The following is a 26,338-nucleotide window of genomic DNA, read 5'->3' on the forward strand; positions in this document are numbered from 1 at the left end:
TCTGCTTCGACCAGAAAGATACGAGCGTCAATGCGCGGTGTTTACGGCATTTTTTTTTCCCCAAGGTCAGAGCGATTTGACGAAGTCGGCGACGAGCGCCAGCATGTCCCAGGAGTGAGCTAACGTAAGGGTCCTTGCCGTAATCACTTCCTCGGAAATGAAGCGAGCACACTCGTACTTCCTTTAGCTCTCTTTCTCCTCCGTTTGCAAAGTTCACAAAACGTAGCCACTTGCTTCGCCGAGGTTCGTCGTTGGGCAGCACATGAAAGGAGATCTCCTCACCGGCGGGGATGTCGCACTCCCTCGATGATTTGCCCGTACTACGTGGGCATTTCAAAACGCAGCAACGAAATTTCATTGTAAAGTACTCGAACAAACTGAAGTTTTCAGTGGTTGTAAACTGGAAACGAGCTCGTAATGACAGCAGCAAGCCAACACCATTCGAAACTTCTGCGACGACTGGCACTATCTCGTCGCTTCTTGCTGTTCCTTACTCCCCTCGTTTGTATTTTTACCTTTGCTGGTTGGCGATATGATGGCCAACCTCCTGTCAAGGGATTAAGATACCAAGCAAGGTCGCGGCTGTACGTGCTGGAACGGTTCGTTGGCCCCCTAAGAGCTTCAACCCGAAAATTCGTCTGCACGACGGCGAGATGTCAAGCTCGGCCGGCGGTAGTTTCGTACTCATTGGCGCACACGCTTGCGTGTTCGTTCGGAACTTCAACCGTTTACTCCACCGTTCTTTGTCATAAAAAGAATGTGCAGTATGTTTCACGGGCATTTAGCTCGCTATGCAAACTGTAAGCCCTGCCTAACATGCGTATGCTTTTGCCGGCCACCGCCAATCGCAGAGCATTCTCGAGTGACATCATAGGTTGTGTTGCGGAAAATGAGCTGGTGGGTCGCACGGTCATTTCCTTTTTTCCTAATTATGTAGATTATTTGAGCGAAGTTTGCGTTATAAGTGGTGTCGTTATGGTTCTAACGAGGCAATCTTTCGAATGAACCAAACTTGTTTTCTCTTCATGGCTCCTTTAAGATGACTTTGTAGAGCTAATTGATCAGAAACGTTACAAACAGTGTGGTAAATACCACAATCATTGGTAAACATTCTAATTTTACAGAATACGCGAGTTGGGAGATCGTTAATAAATATGAGAAATAAAAGCAGACCCAGAACTGACCCGTGCGGGACACCTGATGTTACCGGAAGGGAAGTAGAGGTAGCATTGTTAACAAAGACAGCTTGAGTGCGGTTACTTAAAAATTCACGAATCCACTGTATAACGTCGGGTGTAGGCTTAACTGAAAAAGTTTCAGAAGGCGTTTATGGGGTACTTTACTGAACGCTTTCACAAAGTCCAGAAAGATGGAGTGAGTCTGCATGGTAGAATCCGAGTTAGTATGCAAGTCGTGCGAAAACATGGCCAGTGGAGTCTCGCACGAGACACCTTTGCGAAACCCATGCTGCGTGGAATTAAAGAAGTTATTGATTCTAGGAAGTCCATGATCCGGGTGTAGATGACATGTTCGATGAATTTGCATGGAATGCTGGTTAATGAAATGGGTCGATAATTCAGGGGGGACTCTCTTATACCTGATTTGAATACTGGGGTGATATTTCCGTGTTTCCAGTCAGCAGGAAGCCGACCCGTGGAAAGCGACTGCAAATAAAGTAGGCACAAAAATGTTGCACAGATGTGTTTTGTGTTCTTTAGAAATTTCAAATTTATGTTGTCGACACTGGATGATGAAGATAATTTAAGTTTGTCAATGACTGCCGAAATTCCGGGTTCGAGAAAAAGAATTGGTGGCATGAAAGTTCCGACTTCAATAGGCTGTGGCGGGGCTGAAACGTCCGCCTCTTTGCTAAAAACAGATGCAAAGGCTCTGTTAAACATATCGGCACATTCAGAGTCAGTGGCCATGTCAGCTGCTTCATTGGTAAGAGTAACAGTGCATGAGTGGTTGCGATTCATGACCTGACAAAATTTCCTAGGGTTACTAGTAAGCAATTTCGGTAAGTCACTGTGAAAAAAAGAATGCTTAGCGTTTCGTATCGCCGTTAGGTAAGCTTCTTCAGCAGCATATTTTAGCCATGCATTTTCAACAGGGTTCGTACGGGCTTCAAAAGCAAAAATTCAAGGGTTTTAAAGGACTTTCAAGGACCAGAAAAAACATTTTCAAGGCCCCCATCTAATGTTTTATCTGGGATTATTTACAACTTTTTCAACGCAATGCAAAATTTCGTTATTGCCCAATACCCAAGCACATTAGTGCACATTTACATAGGCGCTAAGGGGTTCGTGAATGCTCCCCAGCTTTATTTTTTATTTCACAGCTGGCATTTAGAGGTCTTTCTTTTTTCTTGGTGTTTTGCTGAGGCTGTTTGATTTCAAAACTTCATAATGTTGCCTGCATCTTCTGCTTTGTCAGCAAGAATACGAGCTGAAATTAAATCAGCAAGTGTTGCTGCAAGGCAGGATGAACTATGTACACGTCCACCATTTGCACATAAAAGCAAATGCAGATGGAGCGTATGAGGCACAGGAAACATGCAATGAGCGGCCGTCCACAGACTAAATAGAACATGCAAGATAGAGAAGAGAAGCCGGCCTTCACTGGATTGTATCGTGACATGGATTCTATTGAGGAATGCTGTTCCCAATGTTGCCTCGTAATAATGACAATCCACCAAACTCGTAATTTCATGCAATGCACTGAAACTTGATTGTTACAATGTTTCTTTACATTTTTAACACCTAAAATCCACGACAAACACTTTAAATTCTTGTGAAAAGACAGGGTCATTGGTTCTCTCCAGAAAAATCAAGGGTTTTCAAGGACTAATTCCAGGACTTTCCAGGCCTTGAAATTGACACTTCTAAATTCAAGGGTTTTCAAGGTTTTCAAGGACCTGTGCAAACCCTGTTCAATATTCTGCTGCTTGGCAGAGCGGATAAGGCATTTTTTTCCATTTTCTAGTCTCTTGGGCGTTTTGGTGAACCATGGTTTTTGGGAACTGGCACGGTAATTGAGCTTAGGGATGAATTTTTCGACAAGTGTATCACATTTATCCTTAAACAACTTCCAGTTATCATGCACCGAGCGACAATGAAAATTTGCTTTGAATATTGGAAGAAAATGGTTTGATTCGTTATTTATAGCAGTGTAGTTTCCTTTACCATACAGTCATATGGTCTTTTTGGCGGTTCGTTGTTTTGGAGGAGGCAATAAAATGTTGGCTTGAATTACATTGTGGTTGCTTATTTCTGGCAAGTAGGAAATAGATTTTATGCTTTCAGGAACACTGGTTAGTATTACATAGTTCGTACAAGATTCAAATACAAAAATTCAAGGATATTCAAGGGCTTTCAAGGCCCTGTCAAGGTATTTTTAAGGGTGCAGGGGAAAACATGTACCAAACTGTTCTACTACTGTCCTGCTCAAACGCAAAACATTTGCTTCTTTACATTACAAAAAATGACCTTGAGAAAAATCTGGAACTCCACCCTTTGGAAGTGGTCAAATTTAGTGCCACCCGCAATAATAATCTGAGAGCTTTACAAAAAACATGCCATTTTGAACTTTTTCAAGCTCTGCAAATGCTCTTAATACACGTCTTGGATAGCGAGGAACATACCTCCTGCCATTGTCATCCCCTAAATGTCTGTTCATCAACAAGGGGGTGGCGATTTCCGATGAAGGTGAATAGCAAGAACGCCCGTGTGTACGAGATTTCGGTGCACGTTAAAGATCCCCAGGTGGTCAAAATTAACCCAGAGCCCTCCACTACGGCGCGCCTCATCATCTGCATTGCATCAGCGCGTTAAACCATACAATCAATCAACAAGGGGAGGAGGGGTCTACTGACTCTGCCCACCATCACTGCCAAAATAAAATATTCCAACAAGGCTCAGGAGCTAGATGCACAGTGTTCTCACATTCCCATTCAGAGTCTTGCTTATCTGTGCTCATTTTTATGTAATTTTGGGGTGTCAGCTCCGCTCGTTTTTGGAACGTAGTGGGGCATAGCTATGGTGGGGCACAAGAGATATGCAAAATGAATAGCAAGACGAGGGAATGCGGAAAGCATCTAACATGGGAAGGGGACCTATGTTAATTTCCCTTCGTCCGATGCGGGGATTTCATTCTGTACGAGCCCTTGCATAAAGCAGCCTGCCTGTACTCCAAAGCTGGCTTGAAATTGAAAAAGCATGTTTTTTATGGGGAGGAGTGCAGGGCCACAATGATAATCCATAAAAAGCAGGTCACATATCCAGGCCTCCTCTTTATTGCCCAAAGAATTCAAGGGCTTTCAAGGAGAAGAAACAAAATTCAAGGCCTTTGAAAACGGAATTTTCAATTTCAAGGGTTTTCAAGGTTTTCAAGGACATGTATGAACCCTGATATTAGGTTTCATATTATTTAACAGTCTTAAGTTCGCAGGTGGGCTTGGTGACAACTTGAGCTAGGTTGAAATTTAGACAGACATTAACAAATTCACTTGCCTCACTGTGTAATCCTCTGTTAACAGATTAGGCCAGTCAATATTCAGGAAGTTAAAGTCGCCAAACAAGATAATATGGGCACTAGGGTACATTGTTGAAAGTGCATTTAACACAGAATTAAAGGAACCATGAAGACAAAATACAAGTTGGGTTTATTAGAAAGGCTGCTTAGTCCCGATAACAATGATACCAATATTGATTGATTGATTGTAGGGTTTAACGCGCCGACGCAACGCAGGCGATGAGGCGCGCCGTAGTGGAGGGCTCCGGATTAATTTTGACCACCTGGGGATCTTTAACGTGCGCCGAAATCTCATACACACGGGCGTTTTTGCTTTTCACCTCCAGCAGAAAAACGGCCGCCGCGGCCGGGAATCGAACCCGCGACCTCGTGCTCAGCAGCGCAACGCCTTAGCCACTGAGCCACCGCGGCGGGTAATGATACCAATATCATCGCAATCTTTGAACAAATAACGGAGATATTAAAGAAAACGTGTGAAGCAGTCGCGACCCCCTAGCCGATTCCCCGCAACTTTTTTATGACGTCACGGAACCTTGTTTGTGCGATTGGCGGCCACCTAACTGACCTGTCGTGACGGGACATGACTGGACGTCTGTAATGGGGCCTCTAGTTCCATTCGACCGCATTACTTGAATGCTAACGCGCAGTTAACGCACTGAAAATTATGTTATTGTTGGCCCGATGACGTCATTCTTGCTCATAACACGTCACTGTGGCGCAAAATTTGAGTTTTTAAATTATTCTTGCTTTTTATTCGTTAAAAAACATATTTTGTGGCTGTAATGGAGCTGAGTGAGATACTGAATCCTAGTTTCTTCAAATTAAACGAAGTTGTATTTTCTCTTCATGGCTCCTTTAAGCTCGCCAGAGAAGTCAGGATTCCTATGAGGGGGCCTGTAGCCCACGTTAATTAAAACTGATTGTGGTACTCCTTGATATTTTATCCATATCATCTCCAAGTCGGACGAAAGAATGACCAAAGTTGCTGGTAGGTCCTGGCTAACAGCAATGAGCACCTCTCCTGCCATGCTGCCGTCCCGGTCCTTACGGAATGTCTAAAGATTTGGTAAGTCAGCCAGAACTTCCTGATCATTTACATTGCTATTAAGTCATGTTTCCGTTAATAAAAGCGAGTTGCTACTGGATAATGAAACAAGATTAGAGACGATTTCGCGTTTTGAAATGAAACCGAGAATGTTGGTGAAGGTTATAGAAAGACACGCTAGTTTAGGGCATTGGTTGGAGTTGCTTGATGATAATGGACGACGCAGCGATTGTTAGGTTACTTCTCTCATTGTGAGGATTCATCAAAGGCGCAACATTTAGACCCAATGAACATAGTTTTGAAGCGCAACCTAAATGCTGTAGATTTTGATTTGGCGAAAGTCACAAGATGTCTTTGGGTATGTCGGACGGCAGGCAAGAAGTCCTCGCCAACGCTGTAGTTAGTGTCCAGAGTTTTTTGCCTCCCAAGAAGATTGACTGTTTGACCTTAAACAAGCTAAATTTTGCAATTACAGGGCAGACACGGTCAGCCGAATGGCATCCAAGGTGATGTGCGGGTTCCACATGTGAAGGATGTATTTTCAGTGATACAACGAATGACTTTTGCCTCGGAATCGGGGAAGGCTTCTTTGGGATTTGGATCAGGAATACCATAAAATATCAACTTATTTCGGCGTGAATAGTTTTCCCTGTCGTCCACACGGGATTGAAAGTTATGATAATGCCGGGTGATTTCACCAGTTAAGGGGGGACGCGGGTCTTAGAATGGTCAAAAATGGCCAAAATATCGATTTTGGAAAAATCTAATTTTTGGAATTATTGTACCTTCAAGCACCTGCCTTCAAAATATCAACGCGAAATTCCATCGGGAAATACTCTAAAATCATGTTTTGAAACGCCTCGGGGGCCATGAAATGCCTTGAATTGGGCAAAAGTTGCTTCAAATTCCCGCGCGCCTTGCGGGCGAAGCAGCCGACCGATCGCCGCCATCTTGGTCTTGTTTTGAAGCTTGTTTCTTTGTTAGCATTTTGCGATCTCAAAATGGCGTCGCCTGAGTAGAACGACTGCCCTTGCCAGTTTTCCGAAGGCGCCTTCTCGGCCGCCGATTGGCTAGAGCGGGCGCGTGCGGTTTGAGTTCGCCGTACGACACCTCCCATTGGTCGGCGCGACTGCTGTCATGGCAGTCGCCATCATGGCGTCTGCTACGCGCGTCTGACAAAGTCTGCTCTTCTGGCGCAGCGCTTGCTTAGAGCAGTTTTGCTAGATCTTTTTACAGTTTCTTCTAATTCTTCCATCGCGTACTTTCATGACTGATACCAGGAGACGTACGTTTGAAGAAGACGACCCGTCATGCGTACGGGAAGCGAAAGCGTCGTCCGCCTATCCCAAAGTCGCGTGGTGCGACTTCGGGCCGCTCGACTACGCCGGATGAGAATCGTTCGCCGCTTCGTATTGCGTCGCCTGCCCCATCGCCTGACCAACCACCTCCGGAATCCAGACCTGGTCCAAGCACGTCTTGCCGTCTTGACACGAGGTATTACACGGCGAAGTAGATGTCCGCGTGTTCCGGACGCGCGGCAGAGGTGAAGCGCGGCATGGAGACCAAGCCAGCAACGCAGCGGAAATTCGACCTCCTTGAAGTGGATTTGGCGCACTCAGAGGAAGAATCCGGCACAGATTTTGTCTTAGTGGATTTTGCAATGCTGAAGGACCTTGTTGCGCACGTCAGGTGCAGCAAGTGCGGGCTGGCGGCGCCGGATTTGAGGAAGGCTGATCGCCAGTACGGCCTCGCCGTGAAGCTCGAGGTGACGTGCTCGGTTTGTGAGCACCGTGTGGAACGTTTTTCCTCACCAAGGACCGAAGGATCTGGTAATATCACTTCTTTTGATGTGAATATGAGGGATTTAAAAAGTATTCAAAGCATCGGGAAGGGGGTGACTGCTCTGTTGTATTTTTGTGCTGGTATGAACTTGTCCCACAGAGGCCTGCACCACAAGACATTCCAAGCGTACTTGAGGGAAGTGGTTCAGGTTTGCGAGGACAGTGCTGCAGCCTCTGAAGCTGATAGTGTGCGTGCCGTCGAGGACTTGTACTCGGACCTTGGTCAGCCGCCAAACAGCATAGATGTGATGTTTGATGGCACGTGGATGACAAGGGGATGGTCTTCACACATTGGAGTGGGCTGCATCACTGAAGTGTACACCGGCTTGGTGATTGATGATGTAGTCCTCTCAAACTTTTGCTTAGGTTGTGCCATCAGACCCAAAGCTTCAGATGAAGGCTACGAAGATTGGCTAGCAGGGCACGAAGGCCAGCGAAACATTGACTGTGGTGCAGGACGCATGGAAGTAGAGGCAGCCCTGATCATGTTCAAGCGCTCACTCTCCAAGAGTGGGCTGCGGTACACAACCGTGATGTCCGATGGAGATAGCCGCACCATGCACGGCTTGAAGGAAGAAGGCGTCTATGGGTTGAAAAAAAAGGACTGCATCACATGTGTGCAAGCGTATGCACACTGCCCTGCGAAGTGTATGTGAGCAGAAGAAGGCCCAGGGTGTAACGCTTGGGGTCGAGAAAAGCTAACAGACCAAAAAATCAGAAAAATCTCTAGCTACTATGGGTATGCCCTCCGCAGCCATGCTCATGACGTGCCGGCAATGCAGAAGGCGCTGCAAGCCACACTTCGCCACATGGCCTCCACAGATGGTGCTCCCGACCACAGCTTGTGCCCTGACAGTCCCAGCTCGTGGTGCAAGTGCAACCGCGCTGTCGCCAATGGGGAGGAGCCCCCTCCGCACAAAGACACTTTGCCAGACTCTGTTCGAGCTGCACTGGAGCCCATCTTTGATTGCCTGAGTGATGAGGCCTTGCTGGAGAGGTGTGCGGATGGCAAGACTCAGAATGCAAGTGAGTGCCTGCATTCGGTTATTTGGACTCAGGCGTCCAAAAACCAGCACGCATCACTGCTAAGCATCACCCGAGCAGTTGCCGAAGCTGTTTCGGTCTTCAATCGGGGCAGGAGAGAGACCAACGAGAGCATTGCGGCGGGCCTCGGCTACACTGCAAGCAGCTGCCTCCTTCGTCGGAGCCTTGAGAAGGACAAGAAAAGGCTCAAGAAGTCGACCACAGCCTTTTTGAGCAACGGCACCAGCAAGAGGAGGCTTGCCAAGCGGCACAAGGCAGACAGGTCTACGGACTACAGCCCTGGACAGCTCTAAATCGGCATCAACTGGTACAGCAAGCCTTCTGCAACTTGTGAAAGCTCCCCCCCCCCCCCCCTTCCCACCCATCAGAACTTCAGTGTTGCGTACTCAAAGCTCAGTGATTTGTCACAGGATCGCCCGACCTTTTTCCAGCCATAGGCCAAGAAAGTTTGCGCGTTTCGGCTACATTTATTTTCCCCAAAAGGCTCTTTTGAGGGCCAACAAAATGATGCATTTGCAGAGAACGCACTGCAGTGCCCCACCCCTGTATCCTCTCAAACTTCCAGCATAAAAACCATGAATAAAATAGCCTCACCTAAAAACAAAAAAAGGGGGGCATCTAAAGCAAGTTTCACCCTCACACTTCTGCCGTACCCAATATTCTGGGTACCACAGTGCACTGTAATGGACGATGGCACTTTACGAAGGACTGTTTCAGTTTTCACGACACCAGCAAGACACCACAAGATTTCACAACGCTAGCAAAATGCCAACCGATTCTAAGTCGATAAATTTTGCTGAATTCCTGACGGGGTCTGTTACTTGGCCTTTTGTATCTCCAGTTCTAGTTGACATTTTTGGAATCCAAAGACAGATTTGAAAATGGGAAGAACATGTCTTTATTACTGGAAAAGTTTGAAGCTACACTACTGACGGTTCATCTCATAACACATGGCCAAACTTGAAATGCAGTTTTCTCAGTTTCATATTTTTGGTCACTTCCCTCAGCCTTACGCAGCTTTTTGGAAACTTCTTTTTGCTTCATAAGGTGAATCTTCGTACCATTTTTTTCAGTACAGCCTGAGGCAGCCAATGACATTCTTAGTTTCTTTGTTTAGGCTACGCATAAATAATGACTTGCAGTTATTTTGATGAGCCAAAATATTGAATACTGCTATCTTTTATACTTGACATATTTTTTTAGGATGCCGTGACTTTAGAGAAAAACGAATAATGTCATCGGGTATGGGAACTCTCTGGCTATCCATTCATGTAAATAAAAGCTACAAAATGCAATGGGAAAGTTCATTAAAGCTGCGTAAGAAATTACCTAATTGCGGTTTAGACTTTGTATGATAACCTTTGAACTAACAGCACCAGCTCAAATATAATTGCACATTTGAAATCTACAGGGAAAAACACATCTGGGTGAAAATTTTCATAAGTTGCTACCTTTAAAGTTTTCGTGTCATCTAGTTCTCTGCGCATGCTTGAAAGCCGACAGTAATGAGTTTCTACGTTAGACGCTTGCACATATCGTTCATTGCTGCGTCTGTTGATTGCAGATGATCTTTAAGAGTTTGAAGTTTGGAAATTAGCTTGGCCTGCGCTGCAGACAAGTTTTTTAGCTTGGTGAGCAGGGTATCTACGGTATCAACAGGACCCGGATTAGGTTCAATACCCCCCCCCCCCTCAAAAGCAGTAATGAATGCAGCACTTGAAAACATTCGCCAATGATAATAACACAACACTGTGGGCTGTGTTATGTTAAGATCATGTGTTGATCATGGTAAAAACTGGCTGTGTTGATTATGTTAAGAACTGGCACGCGATTACAGAACAAGGCAAGGGATGGGGAGACTGCCAAGAACATGATCGGTTTTTATAGTGTTCCCCATTCCACCCTATATTATCCACTTTTTAGCACATAAAATAATGTGTACATGGCTACACAGTAAACAGTTTTATACAGTTGAACCTCGATATAACGAACCTCGATTCAACGAAATTCGCGATATAACGAATTTTTTCAAGTTTTCTATCAAAATTTTGCTAAATCCATGTATTTTTATCTCGATTTTACGAAGTAATTTCGTCCGGCGCTTTCGATTTAACGAAGTCATGTTGAGAAAGGAAGAACGAAATTCCGGTCGAGGCACGTTTTGTTTTGCCTCTCAGAGCCTACATTGAAAACATTCAGTACTCACATTAACTCTTAAAGGCTAAAATAAAAGAAAAGCGGTGAATTATGCGGTTGACAACAATTAAAAGCGATGAAAGAAGCTGCTCAAAAACCGCTAGCAGTCATGGACGGTTTAATAGTGCGGCCATGTTTTTGACGTCTCCATCTCCATGACGCCCTCTATGCTTAGGCTGCCGAAGTCTACTTCAAGTGTTTTTCTACGCATCCTTGCTCAGTGCTCGCTGATAACCACATAAATATTTTGTTCGTCCATCATTAGATGAGTCTTATAGGCAGCATGAACACTCGAAGGGAAAGAAAAGTGTTCCGAACAAGAGCCTGAGGAAGTGTTGGTGAAACCGAAGGCCACCGAAGTGATGGATGCCATCAACGTTCTGCGGAGGCACGCAAGTGCACGCGAATGTTTAAGAGCAAGCCTTGTTAGCGCTGTCAGCATACGAGCGTCACATAAAGCCCACCCAGGTCAAGAAACGCCAAGCACTGCTTACGGACTTCTTCACTACGGCTTGAACATCGAGTGCTGGTGGCAATAAATTGCTCTCCGAACGTGGTCAAAACGTGTTCATTAGACAGCTGCGACGCGAGAAATCGGTTTCTTTAGGGCTCAGCGGGCATAAAATTAATTGCTTAATCAAATTTAGCCAGAAGATATTTAATGTAAGCTTTCCGCTTTAGCGGGAGCACGTAAGCGCTGCTCCACAAAATGAAGCGGTCCGTGTGTACTCTGCTCAACTCTCAATCATGGCTTTATCTCTAGTGTCGTGGTTGCATCACGCGCCCATACTGCAGAGCCTTTGTGCATGAAAAAAGTATTTCGAAAGCTTTATAGCACACTTCCGCTGTTGGCCCGCCGCACCCAACGCCGCGCCTAAGCCTACCACTGAACGGACGAAAAGAGGCGTAACTTCGAACCAGCGCCTCGCCGGGGTGAAGTTCACGGGGCATGGACGCGGGTTCAGTTGACTAACAGCGGCGTTTAGTAGTGACCGAAATGAAAAAAAGAAAAAGTGAAAACGTAGTCTGCTATCATATTTAATGAGGCGTTGCGGAAAAAGCACCGGTTTTACGACGACACGAACTACTGTCGGCTATCCGAATTCCATTGCCTAGGTGTTAAAGCTCTTAATTCACACAATTTTCGCGGCCAGTTTTAGTACAAATTTCGCTTTAAGTGGAGAGGTAATTATATAGCAGTTGTTTCTGAGCGATGGGCAAGGTTTTACAACCTCAATAACTGCTTAAATTAACTGTAAAATCGAAACCTCGATTTTACGAAATTCTCGATTTAACGAAATTTTCGCCCGCAAGTACGACTTCGTTATATCGAGGTTTAACTGCACATGTACATAAGTTTGTCATGCCATTTTATCATCAACTACGCATTGAAGGCGGCTTCTAGGTGTTTCATCATGGGAAAACAAAGTGCAGCTAAAGAAAACAGCATGAGGTGGAACTGACACGTAGAGTACAAAGTGCTACTCACTGCTGCAAAAGCTTGTTAATTCAAACCTGAATAATTCAAACTGTACAATTTGGTCTGCTTAGGCTGTATAGAAGTCTACATATAAAAAGCCTGTTAATTCGAATGAGTCAGTCCCCCCCCCCCCCTTCCCCTTCAGATAATTTGGATTACACGCCACCATACTGGCAGCTTGGTGCCTCATGAACGGTCAGGAAAAGGCACCCGCCAGCTAGTTAGAAACTATGCATATGAAACTGCACTCCCCCCAGTACAGCAAGAAAAAGTAAAATCCGGTAAAACCAATCTGAGTTTCACTTTCACATCCCACATATTTTGTAAGGCGTATTTGCAGATTACGCCAATGTGAGTGCAACTGCAGTGGTGTACGCATGGCCCACTGAAATCATTCCTGCTATCAGAAGCGCAAAACCTAGCGACGACAAGCAAGCGGACGAAGCGCCATAGCGGCCATCCATTCGGAAGTCATTGCCGGGTGGACTGCTGTCCGTCTGTTCAGCTTTGGAGAAACTGAAGAGGGGGCTTCTCACCACATGCACTCGTTAGAGCAAAAAGTACTGGCTGTCACCTTCCACAAAAGGGCTATTGCTAACCAATCAAAGTGTAGTTTTGTTCGTCGCATTCAATGCTTCAAATCTTCCTTCATTCCAACCGAGATGGTTGCCCCTTGAGGTCTGAATTAACCAGCTTGCAAACATGTCTAGGCACAAGGGAAGCCAAGAGTAACACTGAAAGGCGCACCACGTAACAAACCAAAAAGACATTACGTATCAACGCGTGCACTTGCAAAAGTGTTGCACTGTTATCAAGAATTCCTTATGCAATTTATTTCACCCTTTGGCAGCATTAAACTTAACACAATCACATGCCCATCAATTGCTCAGATCCCACTGTACGCTCCGAATTTTCCCTTTCCATTTGAGTGCTGGATTTGGTGATTACCCTGGTTTTTCCCACAACTGAACGCACTTTGCGGTGAGAAGCCAGATTTTCAATGTACTCTCACAAGCATGACAAAAAAATGTGATGCAAAACTACAACAGTGAAGCACAAATAGGTCATCATTGATGACATATTAATGATCTGGAACTGCGAGGAAGTGGTGGAATTTGAGACAAGGTTGCCCTGTAACTATTCCATTCATACATTCCAAGGATCTGTATCTGACATTCTTCCGAAGGATGCTCCCACTGCAGATGACCAAAGAATTGATTTGTTTAGGACGGTTACATTTAAGAATGGCTGTGGTGTCCCCGTTCCACAGTTTTTACCCCCATTCTGCACTTACAGTCCTTGTTTGTTGATTTTGGGTGTGAAGTGTCGACCCAGAGAGAGGGCGTATAAGTTTAGGGCAAGCAGATTACGGACATGAGAAGTTTTCAATGTGTTCACAATTACCTGGTCTGTTTCCAGGTGTCATACTGGACATGTTCAAGTCTTTCATGCAGTCCATTGAATCAAACGCATGGAAAATGTACGCTTGTTGGAAAATACAAAGAGCATAAAAGGTTTCTGTCTCTACGAAGGTGGATGTTCCAAATTTATTGAGAGAAGCCATGTCTTCATGAATGTCTCAGCAAAAAAGTTATTTAGCATTCTGTAGGAAAAAGTTGGGAACATCAACTGAACAAACTAAAATGCAGCAAGCACACAGCCACCCTGATTTCTTTGCTGGCGGAAAATGGTGAATTAAATTATCAAAGAAAGCAAACGGAAGGATATTATATTAGTTACAACAAACTTCAGAAGCCTGTTGTGGTGGTGTCCCATCAGGTATCGCATCGTTTAAGACAGAAGCATGACAACATTTGGTTGTCCTGTATGGCCTATTGGAACTTGAGACATTAACAGAAAGGTGAACAAGAAATTTTTTTTAAAGACAAAGGAATATACGAATGGTGTGGGGCATGTCAACAAGGTTGCTGATTACCAAAATGCCAGTGTGCATGTTTTTCACCCGTCATGCAGACACTACATGGCCCAGACGAGGCAATGCCTCAATGAAAAATTGAGGAAACACTGCCATCCCTGCTAGCTGCAAGCACCTAGGAACCTGGCCTTCACTGCAAAACATGCAAATACTCTCCATTTTGTGGGAAAGAAACAAAGATAATTGCCCCAAATATAGTAAAAGTCCTAAAATATAATAGAGACTAACATTTTCAAATGGTGCTGTGTTTTTGAGAGCACTCTTTGAGAGAGCTCCATAATCTGGTTTCGGTTCATCAGGTGCCGTGCGTTGCTCTCCTCGTCTGTTTACTGAAAAGTTGTGTTTGTGGAATAAATGAGTTTTTGCCGCAATTTTATCTCAACGTGTTCATTTTCACTCTTGCCATTGTTTTGTCTTGCCTACTACTTCGTTTTCACATATACTTCAAATCAAATCATATTTATTCAACAGCGTCCTCAGATATATTGGGAGCATGGAAAAAGGTCAACACTATAATTTGCTTAGTAGGACCTGGACTTGAATTTGTACCTCCCAGACTTTTTTGATGCACACACCACAGGGCACTGCAGACTGGACCTGTGCTTTCTCCATGTAAGGAACCATGGCTAAGCTACTGGCTCCCAAGGTGGACGTAGAATCTATGGAACAGCCGAGATCAAGGCCTTATAACCACATTCTCCGTGAAGCATGCAGAGACGGGCACCAGCATCAAAATTTTAGCATGTTGATAGCGGGCCAGCTCCCGTTGACCACGACTGAAAAATTCTGCCATTAAACGTTAGGGAGAGAGGGAAAGCCAGCACCCACCACTCAGCACCTCGCCCTGAAGCTTTGCTGGGAGAGCAACGGGCTCGTGCCTTGACCCGATCGCACGCTTGAGCAGAGACTCCTCATTGGTAGCGACGCTCAGCGAGTCTTCCTGGCACGATCCCTCCTCGACACCCGTGTTCCTCAAGCAGGCGCCAGCCACGGTTGCTTCTCCACTGAGGGAGGAGGAGGAGAGGATTCCCTGTTGCTCCTGTTCCTCCGAGCGGAGGCCATTAACCACCTCCTTCTCCTGGAAGACAGGGATGTGTCCAAAGAAATCAATGCCTGTTTTAATCATGTAATTTCCGAGAGAAAAAAAGATGAAAACCCACATCCCACCTAAAACAATGGGCAAGGCTCACAAGGCATATTGTAGCCATAAACTGCGGCCTACATGAGTAGTTTAGGGATGGTAATTACAGAAGTGGCAATTCCGAGGCACAAAACAAAAAAAAACAAAAACAAAACAATTGGAGTCCCAAATGGACCTGCCGAATACACAATTGGGCCAAATGGAACCATTTGCATTTTCAAATACTCCATTTGAAACAATTGTGCTGCTTGCCTAATTAGGCAAGCAGCACAGTATGTTTCTGCAAGCCAAGCCTAATGTTGCGCTGCTGTGAGCTGTAACATCGTCACCTTGTACTGACTACACAAGTGACACTGCTTGGCTCACCGTAACTCATCACTACTGGCAATGTTGAGCCCAGGCACAAACTGAACGAGAGTTGTCAGCCAATACTCAGTCATAGTAATGGAGTGGGGAGAAGCAAAGAAGGGATAATGTTGATGGCAGTAATAAGAGTCGACGCTATGCACTTCAGAAGCATGGGAAGATAACTCAAAAAACACCATAACATAAAAAAACTTCAGACACAGCATTCTTCATGTGCTCCAGCACACCTGGGAGCAAACTTTATGCAGAAAGTATAGGTGCACAAGCATTTTTATGTTCCGAAAAAGTGCGCCTATAAAAATGTGTTGGTCATATTTATTTTTATTACAAATAATTCAGGACATTCTTAAAACATTGTGAACAGCATATAACAAACTTTGCAGGAGCTACGAAAATCTCCAGAAAAAAATGGTACTGCACTAACTGAAACATCCGAACCTAGCCACATGTAAAGAATCCTTCACCACCACTCAAGTGAACAGAGTGCAAAAGTATACAGAGTGCCCACTGGAAGTTTTTTCCTATTATCTACGGCTGAGGACTTTTTAAAAATCGAAGGCGCGACTTCAATGTGTTTGTCAGGGATAGTGCATTATTCGCTGTTTGATGGCTTTGGAGTAAAAATGCCACAGTGGCGATAGCCCGCCTCATACCGCTGAGGCAACATTGCAAAACGAAAGACCTTGCCGTACTTATCCGATTCTAACGCGCTTTTTTTCCGAAAAAATAGGTCGAAAAATTGCATGCGCGTTAGAATCACATACGAAACCGAAACTGCTGAAACAGCGGAAATTTCCTCCCACCCATGGCCATCTCACGATGGTGCCAAACCTTTTAGCAATGATTTTTCGGATGCAGGAAGCATGGGCGCCTAGGTTTTTTTATCGGCGTTCACACAAATCGTCAAATCATTCCACTTGCGCACTTGATAACAGCAATGGCAGCAGCGGCTCTCACGCGTTCAAACGAGCGGTCGGCTGAAGCATGCGCCTCTGGAGAAGCTCGCGGGATGGGCATGCGAGGCGTGGGACACGATCCCAACGACCATGGTTGAACGTTCGTTCAGAAGTGTCGCTTCGCAAACGCGCTTGACGGCACCAAGGACGAGATGTGGTCAGCAGAGAGCGACGAGGAGTGAGATTACTTCGAGAAGTAAATCGGCCGTTTCTCTCGCATTCGTTTTTCTTGCTTACAAAGTTCCGTGTGCGTTACAATCGGAGGTACAAGTTTTTTCAGTTTTTTTGCCAGGAAAACCGGGTGTGCGTTAGAATCAGGTAATTACGGTACTTTTTTCGCATATTAAGTCTTTCGCTGGACATGCGAAAGGCAGTGGCTAATGAGCACAATGATCTAGTAATTGATTGATTGTAGGGTTCAACGCGCCGACGCAACGCAGGCGACGAGGTGCACTGCAGTGGAGGGCTCCGGATTAATTTTGACCACCTGGAGATCTTTAACATGCGCCGAAATCTCGATCACACGGGCGGTCTTGCTTTTCGCCTCCATCAGAAAAGCGGCCGCGTCAGCCGGGAATCGAACCCACGACCTCGTGCTCAATATTCTTGTAGAGACAGCGCATGGCAAGGTGGCAAAATGGGCCAAGAGCAGTGCCGAAGAAATTAGGGCATTTGTAGCTATCAGATTTCAAAGTGAATACACAAATGAAAGGGCACCATTTTGTCTAAGTTAGACAGGAGGGGAAGCATGTGCAGTGTCCAATGGCTGATTTCTAGTTTTGGCGACCCTCAAACGATCTACCTGCTGCGTTGGTTGATCAACAGAGCTCACTGAACGGCATTATGACTGGTGTTGCACCGAAGGTGACCATGTTGTAGGCGGTATGTTTATCGGAAAAACCCGTATTGATGTATACCCGGATCATGGAAACAAGACTGCACAGTAAGCAGTCTTGTTTTGAGTTTTCCTACAAATAGCTTAAGTTGATTTATCATAAAAGCTGTGCGACATCTTGAGGGCACACAAGAAAAGTATGCCAAGATGATACAAACTTCTCAATACATTCAGTTTGTAGTTATTTTGACTTTCGTTTGACGGTACGTATGCTCTTGTAATGAAACAAATTATTAAAGCGGGCATTTCTTTCTCATTTCAGATTCCTTTTTAGTAGTAAAAAGCCATCATTTACAAGATGTAGTTGTTGCAGTACTCCTCATCATGCCTACATTTCAGAAAATGGTACGTAAGCTGATGTCCCCTTTGTTTGCAGCCACTAGAGACTGGACTGTAAAATTGATCAAGAGGTCAATTGATCAATTAACCACATTATTTAGCACATTAGCTCCATCGCTTAAAGCTGTAACTGTTAAGAGAATCCAATAATAAAACTTAAGCGCGAACAGACAGAGGAACGAGAAAGGGAAACGACACCAGCACTCGTTTGTGTCTGTTTGCGCTTAAATTTCACTCATGGATGTTCACCAACTAGCTCGTCTCTCCATTTTGCTTGTTAGGAGCAGCCAGCTTTCATTGCTAAAAAATGATGTAGAAAACACTGAAGACAGCTTATATCCAGCTGTACGACATTCTTTTTTTTTACAGTCCAAAATAAAGTTTGTTGAGAAGGGGAAGTGGCCAGAAAATGTCAAGATCAGGTATGCAGCTGGTATTTATTGCAGAGTTACGGCAAGAAGCCCAATACCAAACTAAGAGTGCGAATCCCTAGAGGTGGTGTATTAAGTATCATGCCTTCGTGAACAGCAAGGTAAATGACTAACAACCTGCACCTGGTGACTACTTCTACATGCACTTGCAGTATGAAAGTAAATCGCTTTTGACTGCCACTGCACAACAAAGCTAAAACCAACTGAATTTTGTGCCCTTCGTGTTTCACGGTAGTTGCGTAATACGTTTATTCTGTCACTTTGTTACAATTTTAGCGTTTATTTCTGAACAGAAAAGGGGTTGACAAGCTCTACCCACGCTACTTCATTGCTTGCCATTTCTGGTGTCATGGAGAAGAAGCAAACAAGGTGGCGAAACCAGTTTTGCAGCTTTTTCTTATTCATGTCAATAAAGCATGGCTGTTGCATACACCACTGCGCCAAATCAATTCTCAGCAATGTAAAACAGAGTACCTCCAGTGCTAACTAAGCACTTTTCTCTTCGAATTAAAATTGCTCCTTCCCCCCAAAGAATGTGAAATGTCCTCAAGCGACCCCTTACCTCTTCGGCAGAGTCCCAGGCGCTCGTCTGGGTGCCACATGTGACCCGGGTGCTCCGAGGCTGCCAGCGGCTGGGCGACTCCTCATCAAAGGTCGTTTGGGTGCAGGCGTTCCTCCTCTCCTCCTCCTGCTTGTCCATGGCAGACGCGTACGAGCCACTTCCAGAGCTGCCAGACGGGCTGGCACGCCCACTTCCCACTGCTGCCACTGCCCTGGCCTCGATTAGTGATCCCTGCACACAAGCAGGTCAAACGTACCTTCTTACTCTCCCCCTAATTTGATTACCCCATAGCAAGGCTTGCGTATTTGCTTGCGTAATTGGGTGATACAACTTTCTCCTATCAACTCTGACGCCCAAACTGCACCTCAAAACGTTCACTCCGCTATTGCCCTGCACTCTGCTTTGATGTTTCCTAGTGCATCCCCCCCGACAAGAGGGTCCTGAACACATAATGTCACTAACTCCACGTTAAAGAGAATTTGTTGAATAAATTTTCAGTTGAAAGACACTGCCTAACTTTTTTATATTCCTTCGGTATTCTGTACTCCACGCCGTAGTTATACCATGAACCCGTACGAGCTTGCCCAACTAGCCACCATACTTGAACTCCATAAGGCTCCATAAGGCCTGGTCCTATTCTGGTCTGGTACTACCCAAGTTTATTCCACATGTTTTGCAAGGTGCTGCACAGCCTTCAAGCCTGGTTACCCACGATTTATCTCGAGAAAGATGCACTTCCATTCACAATAGAATCATACAGCTTACTGCAAATTTAAACAATATTTGCGTGCTCTCCAAAAGCCTCCCACCACTGCTGCTATTTGCGTCTTTCTCCCCAGTCCCACTTTGAATGGCACTCACACAGGGGAGACGGTCAGGACACTGCCTATCGATTCCCAAGGTGGGCTCACCTCAGATGAGGCATCCAGGAGGCCACTGTTGGGAACGAGAGAAGCTGGAGTAGGTGCCAAGGAGGACTGGGCGCTTGCTGTGCGGGTGGCATCGTACTGCTTTGGATCCCGGTAGTAGACACGGGAGCACTCTCCCTCACAGATGACGTGGAAGCCTGGCTGCCGGGTGAGGCAGGCCACCAGGCTGCCAAAGGAGACCTGCACCCTCTGTGCCTGGCGTGGACCCAGCACCTCAAATAGTTCCTCTTCCTGGGAGGCGCCACGTTCCTCAAGGAACTCACGAGCACGCCTGGACAGAAGACACCATTGTGATCTCGCGTTTAGCTGGCTGCGAAACATCCGCTTTCACTCGCAGCGTGGAACCCCTACTTACCGCATACTCGCCTCTATGACACAGTGGCTGAAACTTAGCCCCTAATAGTTGCAATAGCGACGTTTTTTTAACAGAATGATTGAAGGCGAAACAATGAGTGAAGGTAGTGAAGGTAAAAGTCATGACTTTTAGAGGGTTAGTTTTGTTCCACAGAACAGGCCGCCACTTGTGCGTGAATTTCTTGGTACGATTAAATGCAAGGCTGCCAACCTATTGCATCACACCTATAAGACTTCACGATGATAAAACAAGGTCTCCCCTCGTAGAAAAGTGAAAAACGTCTTTCCTACAACGCGGTACTTCGAAGCAACGAACAAGCTGCCAGCAAATAGAAAGCCTTACGTGACAATGTCGGCGATTTCAGCTTCATCCAGGGCCTCAAAGTGATCCTCGCCCACCGAGTGGTCCTTCACACTACGAGAGGTGAAGGAAAACAGACGTCCTGCCTTAAAGGGGAGCACAGTGAATGCACATACATTTTACGCATGAGCTATTGGATCGCCAAGTTGGATGCTTGTGGGACTAGTGAAAAAAAATGCTTCGATGTGCGCAACTGCATGGGACATTGTTCAATAGCCCTTGCTGTCCCCTGGCTGCACACATGCACACGATAAAGATAGTCTCGCCACTGCAGGTGCAAAACCTTCATAGCTGCAAATCGCACATACTGTTTTTGCACATATAATCCACCTGTACATATGCCCCGCAAAGACATCTTTCACCTGAGTGCCCACAGAATGAAACCTTTCATAACCCCGTATTGTTTTGGATATAAAATTTACCCACTTTATTAAACCACTAAGTAATCGTTCCAGCGGCCCACATTGCAAAACAGCCGCATTCCAATGCAAAAGTCGAGCATAAACTCCATGCCAACCTCACTGAGCATTTGTGACCTGTTCCTTCCAGCTATACACACAAAACACGACACTATGCCAAGCTTACATGCCCATGTAAGAAAATATAGCATCGTTTAAGCTCTTACAGTATGTCACTAAGGCAGACTCCAATGATGGGCTAAACGCCCATTCCAAAAGACCGGCTGCGTGCGTATCAAAGGTTCTGCAGGGTGTTTATATTTCCATGTTTTCTTCAAACAATTTATGAGGAACATAAATGCTACATGCATCCTATTTTTCGTTAAGCTTCGCTGCGAATTTTTGGAAGACCCACGAGACCAGCAATGCAGGCGGTACACAAAAGTCAAAGAGGTTTGAAGCCATAAGACGCACTTCACCCCTATTCATATCCTTCACCAAAGTGTTGCCACGCGTGTGGTAGATTTCACCCACCCTCCCTGAAGGTAATGCGGTGCCTCTGTTCACTGTTTGCCATCAGAATATACTCTTAACATTGTTAAACACATCCTCTTCCCAATGCTCCTTATTACATAATTTAAATAATCCTGTACATGGTACCTAAAACACCTGACGACGGAAAGCATACGTGGATATATATAAAAAGGAAGTCCACACTTACGGCAACTGCTCGTGACAAGGCCACACAGTCACGTTTCCATCAGCATCCGAACCACCCCCCACTTGTGGTCGCGTCCTGTGTCGAAAGCACAGAGTACGGTTACATGGCCACGGAAGGCACAATTTTGTATACATATGGGGCAATTAGAGCTACTAGATCAGGTTTCAGAGTATCGGCACTCTTTTCTGTCACTGCTGTATGCCACCGACAGCGGCCATTGGTTGAACCGCGTCACAAGAAATTTGTTTACTCTAGAAGACCCATGGGCACTGACATTTTGGCGCCTCTCTTGTGGCGCGTGCGCTCTTCGATAAGCCGTGGTTTTCGGAGCGCAGTATGGCTGTAGGACACGTTGAGAGTGAGTTTTTAAGCCCCCCAGACCGTAGTGATGCCGTGCTGCTCTGTACTGGGCTGTTTCAACCAACGGGCAGGTGTGGGATGCCTGCATCGCTTCCCGCTGGGAAAGAACAACAGTGGCTCTAATGTAACCAAGAGCCACTAAATGAGCTCACTAGCGTAACCGAGCCTGACCCTATCGCACCGGCGCGCTGTCTCAATCTTCTAAAAGTAAATACAGCTGTCATGGTTGCCAAACGGCGCCTGGCCCAACTCCGCCCGTCACTGACAGCCGCAATAGGGCTCAAAGGTGGCCACCCTGGCATCAGGCACCAAAATGGCTACCGCCATGCGTCAGTGTCATTACTCTTATACCCCTGCTACACTAGCGTCCGAATGTCATTTGAACCAAATGTCATTTGACTCAAATGCCAAGTTGTGCTGCTACTCAAGGTTTCGAAATGCCATTCGGCTTAAATGCCATTCGAGCCAAATGAGCACCGAGAGAGACATTTGGGATTTCAAATGCCATTTTTAGCACCCTCGCACGCAGCGTCTTCGATCGGCAATAAGAAATATAATGCCTCTGTACGTAAAACAAACAAAATGTTTTTGTTTGTGGAACTTTATTCACTTTTCAATTACTTAAAATACGAAATCAACATATTTAATTTTTCATACTGTCAAAACCAGTGGGTCAGTTGTAAAAAAAAATATAAAACTACGCAAACAGCCACACCACATTAGAGCCAAAACTGGTGTCTCTTCTAATTTGATATCATTTTACTGCCTTACTGCTGCTCCTAAATTTGATTGTTGTATTATTGTACGAAAACGGAACGGAGCAACAGAGCGCCACTACAGCATGGCGAGCAATTGTGAAAGCTTTCAAATGCCATCGAATTTGTAGTGTCGCACGGGAGATTCTGAATGGCATTCAAAGTACCCCATTTGAGTCAAATGACATTTGGTTCAAATGACATTCGGACCCTAGTGTAGCCGGGGCATTAAGCGTAGCTGATTTAGTGGCTCTAGGGGCAACTTGTCTAACGTGTAAGGAAGCATATTGGAGGGAGAGGGAAGATGAGTTATTTGCAACAGGGGAAAATCGAGTGCACAGCCACATTCCGAAACAAGACACAAAAATGTTTTGTGTAAAAAAAGCAAAGCCAACCAGAAGCATTAGCCAGAAAATATATATTCAAAACTTTATCTGCCTTCCCGAAAAAGAAACAGCTCAACCTCACGCACAGGTTAACGCACCAAGTACACAAAATGGCTTAATGCTTATTGTAGGGCAACGCCAAGGCCAATAAAAATGATTAGAACAGACTACAAAAAATAAGTACACTGCCCTTCATATGCAAACGTCCACACAGTGCAGACTTTTTTTATCCACAAAGTTCAGAATAGCTTTTCTATAGTGGACAATGGTTTCTGTGTTGTGAACGAAGTTATACCCCTGTCACATGGCAGATCTAATGACATTTAGACCAAATGTTATTCATTTTAAATGTCAATAATTCAGCGCTATACGAGAATACTGAATGACATTTGAGGCGAATTATGTTTAGTGGCTAACTAAGGTTCGGGAGCAAATTTAGCAGCCAAATGAGTAGAGTAGCATGACACTAGAGAAGAAAGTTCACTAATAAACCGAAGAATACTGTTTCTAAATCTGTTAGTAAACTTATATTTTCTCCTTTATGTTTTGCAAATTAAAAGAAGACAAGTACTAACAAAAACAAAATCTCGTCCTCACGCCACTACCCTAAAACGGATTTTTTGCGAACTTGTGTCGGCTTGCGATGTCTACTGATGTCCCCTATATAACAATTTCTTATTTTTCTTCAGAAAAATAATCCTTTCTTATGTTTTAAAAAAATATCTATGAAAACATTGTAGATGGACTTGAAATATTTTCCGGTTTTGTGAGCTCGTTACTCGTCACCGCTATCACTATCAAATGACAATTGTTTTGCCGTGAAGACCCGCACGACCAAACCGAATGTCATTAACAGCTTATGTCATTCACTTTGAATAACATCTGCCAATTTCTGCGCTTCACAACACTAAAAACGGGCATGTCTGAGCTGCTTCGGCACAGAAGCAGCACAAACATGGTGCAGCTTGAGCCCCTGCGCCCACACCTCAGAGAAAAAAAAAAAAAAACACCAGCGTGAGTCTTTTGTCCCATTTAAACCCGACTGTGTCAACAGATATGTTATTAATCATACACACACTGGATTTGAGGCATTACTTTGCGATCGGTGAGGTAGAGTTTGGAATATCAAACATGTGTGCTTAGCACGGACAAGTACCTCCATCCCGTGGAGCTCGACGTAACCAGTGACGACGCCCACACATGGTTGGCAGCATGCGAGTCATGCCAATGATTACAACCTATACGAGACAATGCATCTTTCCTATTACCTCTATCTGCGCATGCAGGTGGCGCCATTACTTTCAGTGGCTCGCTCTTATTGTAGATACCGCTTCGGACGGATGCCGTAAGGGCGCCAGGCCCAATGCCAGCTTGACACTGGTTGGCATTCAGGAACCGGTGAAGAAGCGCTAGTTCATGAGATGGTTATTCACTGACATAAGAAAACCTGCTTAACTTCGTCAACGGCACACTCGAAAAGAGTCCTCCACGCATGAAGTTAACGAAGCAGAGCGCAGTGTGTGTGCAAGGCAAGACTCTTTGCTATCATAAGCGTTCACCGCGATAAGTGTCACCGGCCACCATGGCTTAATGAGCCACCAATTGTGCTTTTCAGGGCGTGGGAAAGCTCCATTCGGCCTAACCCGGTTTGGTTGAATAGAAGTTTACTGTATAGGTGCCGTCAGAAGTAATTGGAGCATGGGAGCTGTGGCCGAACAGCATAGGAGCGCTGTGTAGTTGCACCATCCGTAAACGAAAGAAGCAGAACACGCATGCACGCCTGCCGACAATGATAGCCCATTCATACTTCGCAACCCATTTCTTTTAACACAGCTTCGAGCAAACTATTTGCAGCATATTGGTCTCGGCGATGGCGCTGATAGCATAGGCGGTATCTGGCAGCATCGCCCACACATTTTTCTGCGCACGCAAGCTGCTGGAGAAGCGTCGCAATCGCAGGGATCTGAAATGACAATTTTTCTTTTCTAATATTTTTAGGTGGGTTGAGTATGCTGCGAATAATTTGCTCGAAACGGCGTTAAAAGAAGTGGGTTGAGAAGTATAGATGGGCTATCACCATCGGCAGGCGCGCATGTGTGTTCTGCTTCTTTCGTTTACCAACGGTGCAGCTACACGGCGCAGCCCGTGCTCCAATTACTTTCGACGGCACCTGTACAGACTGACCGACTGTGCAAGTGCCTAGAGATACAGCCCAATCCACATCATGCCACCTCAATCACGCAGCGGAAATTCAATTTGGTTAAACAGGCCACATACGAAATTCTCAATGATTCAGCAAAATTCAGAATAGCCGCCCCGACCGCTTATTCTTCCCCCGTTTCTTTGGTCTCACCCTTCAAGGCTCTGTTCGCCAAAGAGCAATTGCCGAACACGAATGCATCAAAAGGGTGGAGGCACTAATGCCGGCAGCATACTCACGAGGGGTGCAGGCGGCGACAGGCGCCGCCGGACGAGCCGAGTGAGAGCGTAGGCGCTTTAGGCTTGGGCCTCTTGCTCCATTCACGCTTCGGGGTCTTCGCTGGCATGGCAGCCTGCACAAGACGGTTACACCGCGGGTCCACAGCGATACAAAATGCAAAACTATGCCGAGCGTACATCAAGATAGCCCAACTTCGTACATTGTGCATGAAACGACCTCGTCGCTCGAGTGTCAGCCTACTCAACGGCAAAACAGGTGGCAGAAGCCAAGATGTGGAATTCGACCGCTGCAACGCCAGTAAAGGTGCTCGTCTTGTTCACGGATGAGGCACAAAAACTGGGTTTCTATAACAACACACCGGGAGGAAGAGAAATCTGACGGGAAGTCAACTCACTTGTGGGTTGAAGGGCTCGGCAGCAAGGTACGCAGGTGAAATACAACCCGAAGCCAACCGCGGTCTGGAGGATGAAATAGAACACTCGGTCGTGCGCCCCGCGCGTGCACACGCGTTGATTTCTTCGCAGAAAGCCGGGCTCGTGCCATCACACCGACCACGACCCCGAGTTCGCACATCCCAAACTGTCCCAAACGCCCGCTGCTGAGGGCCGCCGTCTTCTGGCCAATCACATGTAGCCACAGTTATAGTCCATAAACGGTAGCTAGTCGGCGTGTCGCAACTCGCGGCAGGAATAAAAATGTCGTACGAAGATCCTCCACACATTGAGTTTCTCACTATCTAGGCCACTGACCTTGCCTCCATGGACGGAGAGCAGGAGAGCATACTTACCGACAACAGCACCATTCTGATACGGTTACGGCGTTTGATTTTGACAAAAATGAATGTTGTTTTTGTAAATTTTTTACACAGT

General features: G+C 45.6%; 1 protein-coding gene across 3 annotated transcripts in view; it reads right to left on the reverse strand.

Moving 5' to 3' along the window:
* The window catches only part of LOC144172803 (uncharacterized), a 63,304-nt gene extending 37,086 nt beyond the window's left edge, over nt 1-26,218 (reverse strand). The window contains exons 1-8 of one of the 3 annotated variants that reach the window (XM_077701422.1): nt 25,864-26,218; nt 25,469-25,581; nt 21,529-21,603; nt 20,392-20,463; nt 19,677-19,965; nt 18,766-18,996; nt 14,904-15,153; nt 1,598-1,664 (exon numbers count right to left, since the gene is read on the reverse strand). In XM_077701422.1, the coding sequence (XP_077557548.1) occupies nt 1,636-1,664; nt 14,904-15,153; nt 18,766-18,996; nt 19,677-19,965; nt 20,392-20,463; nt 21,529-21,603; nt 25,469-25,581; nt 25,864-26,190 (1,386 nt within the window). In that variant the 5' untranslated portion in view covers nt 26,191-26,218 and the 3' untranslated portion in view covers nt 1,598-1,635. The remainder of the gene's footprint in view (nt 1-1,597; nt 1,665-14,903; nt 15,154-18,765; nt 18,997-19,676; nt 19,966-20,391; nt 20,464-21,528; nt 21,604-25,468; nt 25,582-25,863) is intronic. The other 2 variants (XM_077701421.1, XM_077701420.1) reach the window with 2 other exon arrangements.
* Nucleotides 26,219-26,338: the final 120 nt, after the last annotated feature.

This window comes from Haemaphysalis longicornis, unplaced genomic scaffold (assembly GCF_048455015.1).
Source record: "Haemaphysalis longicornis isolate Haplotype H1 unplaced genomic scaffold, Haemaphysalis longicornis Haplotype H1 scaffold_26, whole genome shotgun sequence".
Lineage (NCBI taxonomy): Eukaryota > Metazoa > Arthropoda > Arachnida > Ixodida > Ixodidae > Haemaphysalis > Haemaphysalis longicornis.